The sequence below is a fragment of the Acinonyx jubatus genome, chromosome X (genome assembly GCF_027475565.1).
Source record: "Acinonyx jubatus isolate Ajub_Pintada_27869175 chromosome X, VMU_Ajub_asm_v1.0, whole genome shotgun sequence".
Taxonomy (NCBI): domain Eukaryota; kingdom Metazoa; phylum Chordata; class Mammalia; order Carnivora; family Felidae; genus Acinonyx; species Acinonyx jubatus.
In genome coordinates this window covers 35,921,632-35,936,377 of record NC_069389.1, presented here as the reverse complement: position 1 = coordinate 35,936,377, position 14,746 = coordinate 35,921,632, and the positions used below count along the sequence as shown (strand labels likewise).

At 38.6% G+C, this 14,746-nt stretch overlaps 1 protein-coding gene across 13 annotated transcripts in view; it reads left to right on the top strand.

Moving 5' to 3' along the window:
• CASK (calcium/calmodulin dependent serine protein kinase) overlaps positions 1–14,746 on the top strand; it is a 354,148-nt gene that overhangs the window by 254,859 nt on the left and 84,543 nt on the right. For 9 of the 13 annotated variants that reach the window (XM_053202250.1, XM_027053936.2, XM_027053933.2 and 6 more), the window contains exons 10-12: positions 571–670; positions 4,810–4,827; positions 14,391–14,512. In XM_053202250.1, the coding sequence (XP_053058225.1) occupies positions 571–670; positions 4,810–4,827; positions 14,391–14,512 (240 nt within the window). The remainder of the gene's footprint in view (positions 1–570; positions 671–4,809; positions 4,828–14,390; positions 14,513–14,746) is intronic. The other 4 variants (XM_053202251.1, XM_027053940.2, XM_027053934.2 and 1 more) reach the window with 1 other exon arrangement.

The window sequence follows — 14,746 nt, the reverse complement described above, 5'->3', positions numbered from 1 at the left end:
ACAAAATAAGATCTTTAAAAAAAAAATAAAAGGAGTTACCTGTAGTTGGTTCTGCTGTGTGGCCTGAGAGTAACACATAGTCATTCACAAAAAGAGAGGGGGGCAAAGATATTAAAAAAGGAAAAGTGACTCATTCCTACTTCCCAGAGATAATGCGACTAACATTTTGGTATATGTTTGGTCTTTATATCCATATTAATCTTTTTTTTTTTTCAAACATGAGGTCATACTATAGATTGTTTTAAAACCTTTTTTATGTAACTCACAAGCATCTTTCTGTTTTATTAAACATCCTTCAGCATCATTTCATAGTGTCTGCAGAATATTCTGTTTTGTGTACATGATTGAGTTCAAGATGTGAATGGTTTCATGTACTTTCCCAATCCCCAGCGGTGTTATTCTCATATATGCCCATGTGATTAATCTCAAGGAATCCAAACTCATTTACAAGCTACCCCTCTTCTAGCTGTCACCTCCTACAGGTTTGACTTTCTGAATAATCCTTGCATTTGTTATTGAACTTTTTTATACGTATGTGCTTTAATATCTTTTTCCATCTTTTTCTTTTAGGGTGCAGTACTAGCAGCTGTGTCAAGTCACAAATTCAACTCATTCTATGGTGACCCCCCCGAAGAGTTGCCAGATTTCTCCGAAGACCCTACCTCCTCAGGTAATTGGACCATTTGTCCGTTCACCAGTGTGAATCATTTGGTGTCTACATCTTCTCTTTTCCACCGTAAATAAACCTTTCCTGTGAATCCAGTCAGATCTCCCAAGGAATTCTGAGGAAGTTTGTCAGCAGCCAAATTCCATCCACATGTGTCTGCTTCCTTCTAATTTTACTACCGAAGTCGCTTTCCCCTGGTACTCCAAAACCAGCATTTTATTGTTTTCCTTTTACCTCAGAAGTACTTCTTCCCTTTTCCCCACTCCAGACCCAACATTGCATTTCATCCAATCCAACATTGTAGTCAGTCTTTTTGGATCTTTCTGATTGCCTTATACCCCAACAAAAAACTTCTTTTTTGTTTTTTTGATGTTTATTTATTAATTTTGAGAGAGAGCATGCACGAGCAGGGGAGGGGCAGAGAGAGAAGGAGAAAGAATCCCAAGCTCTGTCAGCACAGAGCCCACCACGGGGGCTCAAACTCACGAACTGTGAGATCATGACCTGAACTGAAATCAAGAGTTGGATGCTTAACTAACTGAGCCACCCAGGCACCCCCAGAAAAAAACTTCTGATACAAGATTTTCCCCTGTCAACTATATCAGACTTTGGGGCAACACTGCTTTTAATTTTATCTTTCAATGTAAAGCTGTCTTGTAAGTTATCTCTCGAAACAACTTACAAGTTCCTCTCTTTTTTATAAAATCTATAACACATACATACAAGCATTCAGAGGAGAACACAAAAGGGTTACCTATTTGGATCAAATGTATATAGGGACCCCTGGGGGGAACAAAATCCACTAGTGTTCACAAAATTATTTTATAAAGTGCTCAGATTTCCATTTTTATTAGTGAGGAATTCTCAAGGATCGTTTATTAAAAATCCATAGTATCCTGGGGCACCTGGATGGCTCAGTCCATTAAGGGTCCGACTGCAGCTCAGGTCATGATCTCACAGTTTGTGGATTCAAGCCCCGTGTCGGGCTCTGTGCTGACAGCTCAGAGCCTGAAGCCTGCTTTGGATTCTGTGTTTCCCTCTCTCTCTCTGCCCCTCTCCCACTCGTGCTCTCTCTGTCTCTCAAAAATAAATTAAATATTAAAAAAAAATTTTAAGCAATAATAAAAAAATAAAAAGTAAAAACCCATAGTATCCATTTATACATTTATGTAAATGCACGTATGTGTGTGTTACACTTTATAAATTTCATTTATTTATGTATTTACGTCTGAGTCCTATGCCCTCCACCCTTAGGTTTTCTCCCTTCTCACATTAGAGTCACTCAGTATCTGCCATGTGGTTGCCTTTGCGCTATTGGTTTGATTTTTGGACTGGCTCATTCGATATTCAGGTTATTTCCATTGGACTCAAGAAGCATTCGCACATACTTCCTGTATTGCTAGGGTGGTCCTTCACCACTGTGAGCATTCGTCAGTATTTCTGCTTCTTCCTTGGCTGTGTTTATACACATACGTACACAGACACGTTCCCATACACACATGTTCTTATCAATTGGTATGTGCTTCTTACACCTGGTGGAAAAGAACGAAATTGAGTTTCCCCATTCCAACAGCTGTGTAGTTCCTCATTTTGACCTTTACCAACTGGGATGTGAATCTTCCTCTTTTGAGTGAAGGTGATTTCCAAAAACATTCAGAAATGGGAATCTCAGAAAAGAGACTCTCTGAAGAGAAGGTCTTGCTGGCTTCTTCTTGCTGAGGAAATGGGAGTCTCATGTCTGTCTTTTTTCTTCCAGTCCAATTTATTCCCTCCACCCGTAGCACTGCGGTTGGTGTTTGCTAGCTCAAACCTCTCTCTTCCCTCCACACTGTTTCCAGTAGACTTGTCTGGCACGAGCGGATCCAGTAATGGTTTTATGTTGTATTGTGACTACATGATGCAGTCACAAACTTGGACTATATCAAGAGATTTTCGGTCAAGATCTAACACCATTTTCATCTTAAAATCGGGCCTGGGGAGCAGTATGGTCCTCACAGTAGCTTCACAGACCTAAGCTTTACTGTTGCCCCTTAATATGTACCTCTGCCTGGCAAGAGTTTAATGAGCTCTTAAGTGTTCCATTCTGTTAAAGAGTCGAATTTTTCTTTTAGGGAAGGAATTGCGCATAGTTTATAGACACACTTAATTTTCTGTCAAATACATTTTTATTACCCAGTTTTTGTTTTTCAGTACAATCTGTAAGTGATATGGTCAAAACAGCTTCTGATTACAAAATTTGCTTTTTAAACAAAAACGAAATTTCCCCCACTGTCTTGCGGGTAGCCTGCAAGCTCTTGAATTAGTTGTTCACAATTTCACGTTCCCTCTTGCTTCCCTTTCCTGCAGTCACACCTTTTTTTTTTTTTTTTTTAATTTCTGGATCTTAATGATCTTGTAAGCAGTCTGTATCTTCATCTGACATGCAAATGTCCATCCCAAAGACAATGGGACATTTTGAAGAAAATTCTAATATTGCCTTAACTTCCACACAGCTGTCAGGAAATATTCATCTGTTCCTAAAATTAATTTTTAATACCAAACCATTTAAAGGGAGGTATTATACTACTGTATCAGCATTGTTTATGAAATAGCTCTCTACCAGCAAACTTCCCTTTCTGCAACCAACAGCGAAGGCTATATGCTTGGTGGCAGAAAGCCTATTGTATACTTATCTGGACTCACAGAAGAGCCTTACACTTTCATAAATTAACACATCTGTATTTTCAGTTTATATTTCATTTTTTTTTTAATATTTCCATTTTCCAGCCTAAATTTTTGTCTGTTTAACTCTAATCTTTAAGTTGCAATATTAATCTGTCCACCATCTTTCTGTTTAAATTTGCATGGGCTTGTTTTACAGTACAAAACACAAAGCACCTTTCAGCATTACCTGAAAGTTCTTGCAAGCCTGTGGCAAAAAGAGAAAAATGATCAGAAAGCATGTGTTTCGGGGCACCTGGGTGGCTCAGTCGGTTGGGTGGCCGACTTCAGCTCAGGTCATGATCCCATGGTTTGTTGAGTTCGAGTTCCACGTCGGGCTCTGTGCTGACAGCTCAGAGCCTGGAGCCTGCTTCATGTTCTGTGTCTCCCTCTCTGTCCCTCCCCTGCTCGTGGTCTGTCTCTCCCTCTCTCTCAAAATAAACATTAAATTTTTTTTTTTTTAAAAAGGAAAGAACGCATGTGTTTGTAGGGTGGGAGTGGGGGGCTCCAGGGAAGGAGGCATTGGAGAACAGTGTAAGGTTCTTGAGAGGGACAACTGCCCTTTCTTGAGAAGAACAGTCTGTTTTTCATCTTTAGATAATGCCTGTTCTTTCTATGAAATAATAATAAATAGGTTGTTTTCTTTAATGACCTTGCTTGACAAAATTAAAAGCTGACTATCCTATTTTAGTCCCCCCCAAATTCTATTTAAGATCACAATTTAAAAACAAATTTAAAATTCATCCGTTTCCCGATTTGTCATCTAAAGAAGAGTCCATCATGTTTAGGTATGCTATTTACATTGTAAAACAATTTTTATGTAAGAGGTTATTTTTTCTATCCGGATTATCAAAATCAGCCCATTGTACTTTTACTAGAATTTGATGAGTTTAATCACATGATGAAGAGTGTATTGTTCCTTTGTTACTTACTAATCCAAAGTCGAAATCTTTTCTCCTATTTCGAATCAAAGTGAGAATCTGAGCCCAGTGTGGCTTTGTTGTTTGTTTGTTTGTTTTTTATTTGTTAACGTTTATTTATTTTTGAGAGAGAGAGAGAGCGCGCGCGCGCACGCGCGCGCGAGCGGGGGAGGGGCAGAGAGAGAGGGAGACACAGAATCCAAAGCAGGCTCCAGGCTCTGAGCTGTTAGCACAGAGCCCAACAAGGAACTTGAACCCACGAACTGTGGGATCATGATCTGGGCCCAAGTCGGATGCTCAACCAACTGAGCCACCTAGGCACCCCTCGATCCCAGTGTTTTAATGACTGAAATACTTATCAGTCCTAAGGAATGTGCTCATGGAACACAAGGATTTGCTTTGGGCTCTGCTGGGGGACCATGTTTCTTGTGGCTCATCTACAGGGCCCAACTGTAGCTCGATAACCTGCTTGCTCTAAAATCATACTGTTTGTTGTTTGTCCATATGCTGCCTTCCTCCTAGGACTTCTAGCAGCAGAAAGTAGGTATCCCTTTGTTTTCCTCTAAGCTTTATCTTTTATGCAAAAGTGTTTGGCTTTGCATGGTTCATAAGCGGCTTGACTTTTTCCTTGGCTGTTTGTGTTTAGATGTTTGATTGTGAATTTTAACACTGCCTGACCACAAAATCAAAACGTACGTGGCTATATTGATTTCTCGAGGCATTACCATACAAATAGTACTAACTTCTCACTTTCATAAGAGGAAGACAGGCAGTGTTAAAATTTAAACTGCACTTACTATTACCTCACATCTGAATTTCAAGCACGAATACGGTAATTTGGGGGAAAGGGTAACTTTTTTTTATAGTTTTGCTTTCAAGAAAGCTTTCAGGGTAAGTGAATTTTCCTTTGACGATCGCACCATCTGTAAGCAGTTTATACTACTCTCTATTATTGACTGAATTTTTAGTTAATTAATATGGAGCTGTGGAATAAACTCCCAAATTCATGTGTCTCAACAACTTTTACCATTGGGAAGGCCATTTATAAAGACTAATATAATGGCTAGATTTTAATTACAAATGAATGTAATTTGATTATGTGACAATATTAAAGTAAAAAGTAGGTAAGAAATTAGACACACACACACACAAATGAGTACAAATAAGAGTAAGGCTATCTGAATAAGATGGGTGGATTGTATCAGTGTCCATATTCTGGCTGTGATGACACTATAGCTTTGTAAAACGTTGCCATTGGGGACACTGAGCAAAGTATACAAGGGATCTCTGTATTTCTTACAATTGTATATGATAATCTATAATTATTTCAGTAATTTCCATTAAAAGAATAGAATAAACCTTTACCTCTAGGTTGTACTTACTGGGGGGCAAGTATATAAGAGACAAAAATAAATCAGAAAATATGGATGCTAATAATTGGATACATTGTCACATTGTCTTGCATTTGTTACTCATAGCTCCAATTGCACCTGATTTAATACAAAAATCTCACAGTATGTTAGTTATCCGTTGCTGTGTAATGAATCCCCTCAAAGCAGGATTTATCCTTTCACGCTTTCTGTGGGTCAGGAATCTGGATATGGTTTAGCTGTGCGTCTCTGGCTCAAGATCTCCCATGAGACTATAGTCAAGCTGTCGTCCGGGGCTGCAATCTCATCTGAAGACCCGACTGCAGGGGTGGGAATGGAATTCTCTTCCAGACTCACTGTACTATTGTTGACAGGCTGCAGTTCCTTACTGGCTAATGGGTCCCTTCCTAGGGCTGCTCACAACATAGAAGTTTGTTTCTCCCAGCATGAATGATCAAAAAGGGAGGGCAAAAGTAAGAGTGCCCCAGACAAAAGCCATCTCAGAAGTGATGTCTTATCATTTCTGCACTATTCTCTTCATCACAATGAGTTAATAAGTCCAGCCCACACTCCAGGGAAGGGATTTGATTATACAAGGGTGTGAATAGCAGGAGGCAGGATCTTGGAGGCCATTTTAGAGGCTGTCCACATTTTAATGACTATTACAATATGAGACACTTCCCATTTGTAACTGCTTTTGTTTCTCCAGATTTAGCACGTCTCTCCTTTTTTTTTTGTTTTTCAATCAGTAGACCTATCATGTCATTTGGAAATGAAAGAGTTTTAGAGGTATCAAGTAGTGCTTTTCCATAGTTGTAAAGTTTTATATGAATGAGCACTTAGCAGAATGCTATTTAAAGTGCTTTGACAAATCTGTGCCTAACAATGGTGCTATTTGAAAACAGACTATTTTAACAAGCATAATGGCATTAGAATTATAGCATTTGTGCTCCGACAGAATCCATTTACAGGGTGTACTTCTTTTTAACTAATACTAAATTTTGAGGCATCTGCCCTGTACACATAAAGAATCTAAAGGATTTATCACCATGTGTAAGTTTTCATAGCTTGAATTGCATATAGTTCAAATGCTTAAGTCCAAAATACAATTTCTATTACAGGATTCACTATTGCTTATAACTTGATTGATAACCAGAATGTGCTTTGTACAGTGGGAATAAAAGCTGTTGTCCAGGGGATAAGGGGAAGCTAGCTTTTGACTGCAAAGGGACAAGAGGGAGCTGTTTTGGAAAGATGAAATAGACACTTATATTAGTGAATTTGAACTTAATAAATTATACTTTAGTAAGCAAATTTTTAAAAAATGCTCTTGTGCTTACAGGTAAGGGCTTTGATTGAGTAGGTGATATGAATGAGTGTGTGTGGTGAATTCAGTGTTGTATAAATGGGATTGCTAATACAATAGGAGAGAGGTAATTGGTAACTCCAGAAAAAGCTAGACTAGGTTCAGATGGTTAATTTGCTCAGTGACACTGGATTTTATAGCTATACATATAATTTTTTAAATATACACATACAAATATTTTGTTACCGAACTAACTTGCATGCATGTGTGTATGCAGTTATCAGATGTATGCAGTATATACATTTATCAAAACTCATTGAACAGTACACTTAAGATTTGTATATTTCACTTTGTAAATTTTACCTGTGAGAGAGAAGCGTTAAAATCTATGCTGAAGTGTTTAGGGGTGCAGTGTAGTGATGATGTGCACTCTGGCACTTGTTTTGAAATGAATGAAGGGGCACCTGGGTGGCACCCCTTCATTAAAGTAAATAAAACTTTAAAAAAAGAAATGAATGAAACGACATGAATTGATGGATAGATAGATGTGTGATAAAGCAAATATTGCAAATTGCTAACAATTGTATAATGTAGGTAGTGAGGACAACTCTTCCCACTTGGTATTTGTTTGAAGACAGACTCAGCCCACTTTGAGACTGAGAATTTTTAGCTTAAACATTCTGTTTATTTTTCTCTCTTCCTTTCAAATTATTTCTACTCAACTTTTTCATGAGACTTTTCTAATCTTGTGATGCAGTTGTTCTGGACTCAAAGTTTTTATTTTAAAAGCATATTCCTCTTTAAAGAAATAGACTGAAAACATTTTTAAAACAGTTGACAAGTTTATGCTTTTTGGTTATTATTTCTTAATAGTAGCAGAAAACCTTTGCAAAACGTGTTTGCATAGTATGGTTCTTAGAAAAAGCGGAAATGTTCAAAGTTAAAGTGTATAATTATCAACCTAAATTTTTTTAATGTTTATTTATTTTGAGGGAGAGCGAGCACACGCACCCGCGATCAGGAGAGGGACAGAGAGAGAGGGAGAAAGAGAATCCCAAGCACAGACTGACACAGGGCTCAATCCCGTGAACCGTGAAATCATGATCTGAGCCAAAATCAGGAGTCAGACACTCAACCAACGGAGCCAACAGGTGCTCGTATCAACCTAATTTTTAGATACATACTTGATCACCATATGAATTGGGCAGAAAATAAAATATTCGCCTGAAGGCAGAGCTTTGTTTCCTTCTAATTTATCATTGTGAAAGTTTTGGACTAAGGCCTACAAAAATAAGCCTTATATGGGAAATAAATTGAGATTAAAGAAAGGATAGAAATTGGACATCCTCTCATGACCAAGTGCAAATTATTCAGACGTGTTGCTGAGAGTGAAACATGATTTCAGGTGGAGTCCATCTGTAGTAGAATGACTAAGTGTCACAGACCTGACTTTTGGGACTTGCTCTTCTGCTCACTGCTGTGGCCATTTGACCCTGGTGAGCCTCCAATTTTCCAAGTATAAAAACACTTACCTTGCAGCACCTGAATGGCTCAGTTGGTAAAGTGTCCAACTTCATTTCGGGTCATGATCTCACTCACAGCTGTGAGTTTAGGCCCCATGTTGGGCTCTGTGCTGACAGCCTGGAGCCTGCTTCCTATTCTGTTTCCCTCTCTCTCTGCCCCTCCCCCACTCACGCTCTGTCTCTCAAGAGGAAATAAACATTAAAAAAAATTAAATAAAAAAAAAACACTTGCCCACAGGACAGGGCTACTGTGGAATCACATAAGGTAATGACTATAAAAGCACTTTGGAGGGGCGTCTGGGTGTCTCAGTCGGTTAAGCATCCAACTTTGGCTCGGGTCATGATCTCACGGTTCATGGGTTCAAGCTATGCGTCGGGCTCTGTGCTGACAGCTCAAAGCCTGGAGCCTGCTATGGACTCTGTGTCTCCCTCGCTCTCTTTGCTCCTCCCCGACTCATGTTCTGTCTCTCTCTGTCTCTCAAAAATAAATATTGAAAAAAATTTTTGATAAAAATAAATAAAAGCACTTTGGAAATTATAAACTTACACAAACATAAGTAGCAAAATAATTTTATTATGACTTCAAAGAAACTGCGCTGTAAAATAAGCTGTTTTCTGTGCTTAGGTATTGCATTATAATGCTTGATTTTTAATTCTTCAGAATTTACTCAGAAAAAAATAATTTTAATCAAACGCATTTCATTGTGTCTTTTTGTGCAAAGCCCTCTAACAAAGCTCAACCTGGAATACAAAAGTGAATAGAATACCTACAGTCCTGACATTAAATATATTGCCCCCTGAGGTGAACTCGTGCTATTTAGCGACTGAATTTTTTCAAGGCAGTTACAAGTTTATTCAAAGGTTTTATAGGGGGGAAAAACATATTTTTCAGTGTTTGAGGAAAGTGAATAGTTCTTTCAGATATGACAGGATTAATCCACAAAATAAATACCAGTAGCAGTTAAGAACCTGTGCGTGTGGGGGGGGGGGGCGCGCTGTTATGTTGTGTTGTGTTGTGGTAATTATTACTACTGCCTCAATGTTCAAAACAAATAGCAGTGCAAAAGCCCAGAAGTATCTTTGTATACCTATATATCTTATAATGAATTGAAAAATTATGGGACATTTAGATGGGCTTGGTGTTGAACTGCAGATATCAGTTGTACGTATATATTAGATGAATGTGTTTCTGTGGTTCTGGTGGTCATACCCAAAGAAAGAAAGAGAGATATCAGTGGAAAGAGAGAGAGATATCAGTGGAAAGTGTTACAATGATCAAGGGTAAAGAAAGATTTTGAGGTTAGACCAAAACTATGCATTTATTCAATGTGAAAAGATAAAGGAGAAATGAAATAAAAAGTGTAATTTTCCTGCCTAATTTCAGGAACTTAAAATTTGGGACATTTTACAGAAACTGCATTAGGCAGCTTGAGTACAGCTATGGAAATGCTTCTTTTTGTGATTGAAAAGCCCCAAAGTGAACCATATTTGGGTACAGGATAAGACTATATAAATCAGTTCAGAAAAGGTGACAAGATCCAAGGAGGTTAAATAGACCTGTTGACCCAGTCAATGTTGCCTACTGGAAACACAGGCTAACAATACTTTTGTGCTTTTGTGCTTTCCAGCAAAGCATCCTCTTCGTCCATCAGAGCACATTAGACCCCAGGTGGAGGTGTTGAATTCCTGTTCATCCACCTCCTCTCTAAGTTTGTCCCAGGGTCTCGCTAGGCAGCCTATTTCTGTGACACTTTGTTTTTTCCTCTTGTAGATCATTTACTTCAGGGTATAATATGCCTGCTTAACACACTAGCCTGAGAGCCCCTTCCTCAAGGCCAGGAATCATACCTGTTTTCTCAGAAGTTCCCACCTGGCACCTGGCAAGAAGTAGGAATGTTCACTAAAGGGTTTGGTTATTTTCCAACCTGATAGGGTTCAGGTTCTTTTCTAGCCTCCATATCCATGCATAAACCACACGTAGCTTCTTGTTGACATTTCTCCTATGTCTCCACATACAGCCAATTCATGTAGTAAGTCAGGCAGAACATAGACTTTAGAGCCAGACATACTGGGGTTGAATCGTGGTTCTCCCACTTCCTCGACTTCTCTGAACCTCCGTTTCCCATCTAGAAAGGTCAGGTAATATATATCTACCTTACTGCCTTGTCCTGAAGATGTGCCTGGCACAGAATAGACACTCAAGAATTGGGAGCCGCTGTTATTATTTTGTTTCTTTAGAACTTAATTCAGTGCATACTTTGTGGGTGTTCTAAAATGAATCAAATGTAGACCTGCTTTAAGGACCTGACAGCACAAAAGAGTGAACGAGTGCACACATAAGGTAACCCAAACAGATATTACATGGAAGCCTGGGAGTTCACAGACCAACAAGTGATACAGCCCTGGTCTGGTATAGCCAGAATTGCTTCCCAGTGGTTAGACTTGCCCTCTTGGTATTCACTAAATACAAGGTTGTTTTATTTTATTTTTTTTAAGTTTCTTTATTTGTTTTTGACAGCGTGAGCAGGGGAGGGGCAGAGAGAGAGGGAGACACACAATCCAAAGCAGGTTCCAGGGTCCCAGCTGTCAGCACAGAAACCGATATGGGGCTCAAACTCGTGAACCGCGAGATCATGCCATGAGCCAAAGTCGAACACTTAACCAACTGAGCCTCCCAAGTGTCCCATGTATTTTGAATATTTTTTATAACGTTTATTCATTTTTGAGAGACAGAAAGAGACAGAGCACAAGTAGAGGGAGGTGCAGAGAGAGAGGGAGACACACAATCCGAAGCAGGCTCCAGGATCTGAGCTGTCAGCACAGAGCGTGACGTGGGGCTCGAGCCCACAAACTGTGAGATCATGACGTGAGCTGAAGTCAGATGCCTATCCAGCTGAGCCACACAGGCACCTCAAGGTTCTTTTATTTTAATCTTAGAGTATTAATAAACTGCCACCTAGATGATGTATCTGCATAAATGATACTGGCAGAAACAGTAGAAACTAGGTAAGATTCCACTAAGATAACTGAATGAAAGTGATAATTAGGTTTCTGTGGTATCTGTTGAATTTTTTTAGTATACAAACATTTCGTTGGTATTTTTGTTATTGCAGTTTGGTGAGTCCGGAAGTTTAGAACTGGCTTTAGTAACTTCATAAACCTGGTATCCTTGAACTCTGCTATTGATGATGTGCAGGGGTCGGGGGCTCAGTGGGACATTTGGAACTAATTCCTTCATATTATCTCTTGTTTTACAAGGCTTTCAGTAAGGGATGATGAGAGAGCTGCCTTTGAACTAATTTCCAGAGTTGTTTTTTTTCCCCCCTACTCAGAACAAAGTAAAAGTCACAAGAAGAACAGGTAGAAGGAAATGGATTTGGTTAATGCCTTTTCAGAAACAGCAAGGGAAATGAGGACTGATTTGTGCCTTGTACCTTTTTTTTATCCTCCTTGATACCCCTTCAATGCTTTTAGTTGAAGAATACCAAGAGACTCGTAGGCATAATCATTCAAAATTTAAAAGTATCCACACACAGTCCCTTCAGTAGGCAAATGGTCAAACTGTGGTACATCCATGCAGCAGAATACTGCCCAACAATAAAAAGAATTAAACTATTGATACACACAGCAACCTGCATGAATCTCCAGAGATCTCTGCTGGGTCAAGAAAAGCCAATCTCAAAAGATTGCATACCATATGGTTCCATTTATATAGCATCCTCAAAATGAGAAAATTACAGAAATGGAGAACAGGTTAGTTAGTCACCAGGGGTTGAGAAGGGATAGGATAGGAGGAAATGAGAGTGGCTGTAGAAGGGCAAAATGAAGGGTCCCTTTGGTGATGAAAATACACTGTAGCTTGACTGTCAGTGTCATTGTCACAGTTGTGATGTTGTGTGGCAGTTTTGCAAGATGTTCTCATTTGGGGGAACCGGGTAAAGGGTACATGAGATCTCTCTTTATTATTTCTTACAATTGCACATGAATCTACAATTATCTCAAAAAGTCAAATTTGTAAAAAAAAAAAAAAATACCCACAGTAATTTCCATGTGGATAACCACTTGATTTGTGGCTTACACCCCAAATCTTTACCATAATTAAATCATACTGCAAAAAGCAGTTGCTTAGATAGCAACTTTTTTCCATTGTAGAAAACTTGGAACATATGGACAAGAACAGAATGAAGTATAAATAGGAAAGTAAAGATCACTGCTGTTACACTTTTGGTGTATTTCATTCTGTTTTTTTCCTGAGCTTGTATATGTATTTTTTTCAGTCATAGTCGGGAATATGCAAGTTTTTGTGGTTTTGCATTCTGCTTTCTTGAATTTCAGATCATTGAGGATTTCTCTATGTCTTTAAATTCTTCAAAGTAATTTCCATGTGGCTATATATTGCATTCTGTGGATGTTCTATACTTTATTTGATCATTCTGAATTATTTGATATTTTCTATGATAAATATCCTCATACATAAATCTTTTTTGCATTTTCCTATTTTTTTCCTTAAGGTAGTTTTTTTGGAAATGGAATTACTAAGTCCAAGTACAAAAGCATTTTTAAGGCTCTTTGAAATATGTTACCAGATTGCTTCCTGGGAAAGTGATACTAATTTACATTCTCACCAATAAGTGCGTGCAATTGGATGAGGTCCAAGGCCAAAAGTAATTAGAAACAGCATAGAATTCCAGAACACAAAGATTCAAGACTTTTTATCGTGATCTAAAGCAGAATTTCTCACCCTCAGTACTATTGACATTTTGGGCTGCATACTTCTTTCTCATGAAGGGCTGTCCTGAGTATCGTAGGATGTTTAATAGCATCCCAGGCCTCTACCCAGTAGATGATAATAGCACAAACTGTCCCCCTACCACCACCATAGTTGTGACAACAGAAATGTCTCCAGACTACCAGATGTCCCCATGGGGGGCAAAATCACCACTGCTTGAAAACTGATCCAAGAGTTATATATGCAATGAGGCACTTAACTGTTAGAATTTCTCAAACACTGTGTACACGAATGTTGTGAAGCTAGCCTCTTAGGGTTCTTTCGCTGGAGTAGGTATCTGCATACTGTCTGCAGAGGAAAATAATCATTTCTTTGAGGCTGTGTAAGTGACTTTGTTACTCCCCAGTATATATCTTTCCCTACTGAAGCCTCTCTGGATTCCAGGTTATAAGAAGGAATTTTAAAGAAAGTAATCACACTACCATTTCCTTTGCCCTGCAGAAATGATTTGCCCTAATATTTAATAAGGTATTTGGAAGTGTCAGTCAATATGCTCAGCCTTTGTCTTTGTCTTTTGAATAAAAAGGGCCTAACAGATTGAGAACAACTTGATTCTCTTGACTTTGTATGGAAAGGAAGGAGAATGCATTGGGATTTTTACTAACTTAAGTTTCAGCCTTAAAAATCCTAATAAGCTTGTTTTACTCAGCAGGAGCACCTAGTCGAAGGCTTGTCCCTCAGATGTACAGCTGGCTTTGCCTTCAGTTCTTGATGGAATATACCTGTAAGAAAGGCTCGCCTGTGTTATTTCTGTAATATTTTAAAACATCATATGGTCAAGGAAAGGACACCCTCTTCCTAATGTATAACTTGCTGCACCCAGATCTTCCAGTAACTCAGTTATAGTTAATGCATTTCCTTAATGCAAGTAAGACCAGCTTCAATGTACGTACTTTGAAAAATCAGAAGCACACAAATACGTTGTCGCAAACAGAAACTCACTGAAAATCCTCCATCCTTAAGCAATATGAAACTCATTGAAGACTATTGAGTACAGACATGAACCTTTGAAGTTCTGTTTGTTGGTCCATTGTTCTGAAGTGCAAGATCTGGGTTACAAAGGTTGGTTTGACATTGACTTTCTGTACTGGCTGTTTCCTGTTTGTTTCCCATAGGAGCAGTCTCACAGGTGCTGGACAGCTTGGAAGAAATTCACGCACTTACAGACTGCAGTGAAAAGGACTTAGATTTTCTACACAGTGTTTTCCAGGATCAGCATCTTCACACACTACTAGATGTAAGTCTATCTCTTTTTTTAATTTATTTATTTTTAGCATACCTTTTTTACTTTACATGAATTTCCAGGCATCCATCCTAACAGTCCATTTTCAGTTGCCTTCAGTCTGTGAGAAATGTGGGAAATCATCCATTATAGATTCATAACTGAAATAAAGTATATATAGTACAAAGGTAAGTCACCATGAAAAGACTTATATAAGTCTATTTATGTATGTTGTGTGTGTGTGTTTCT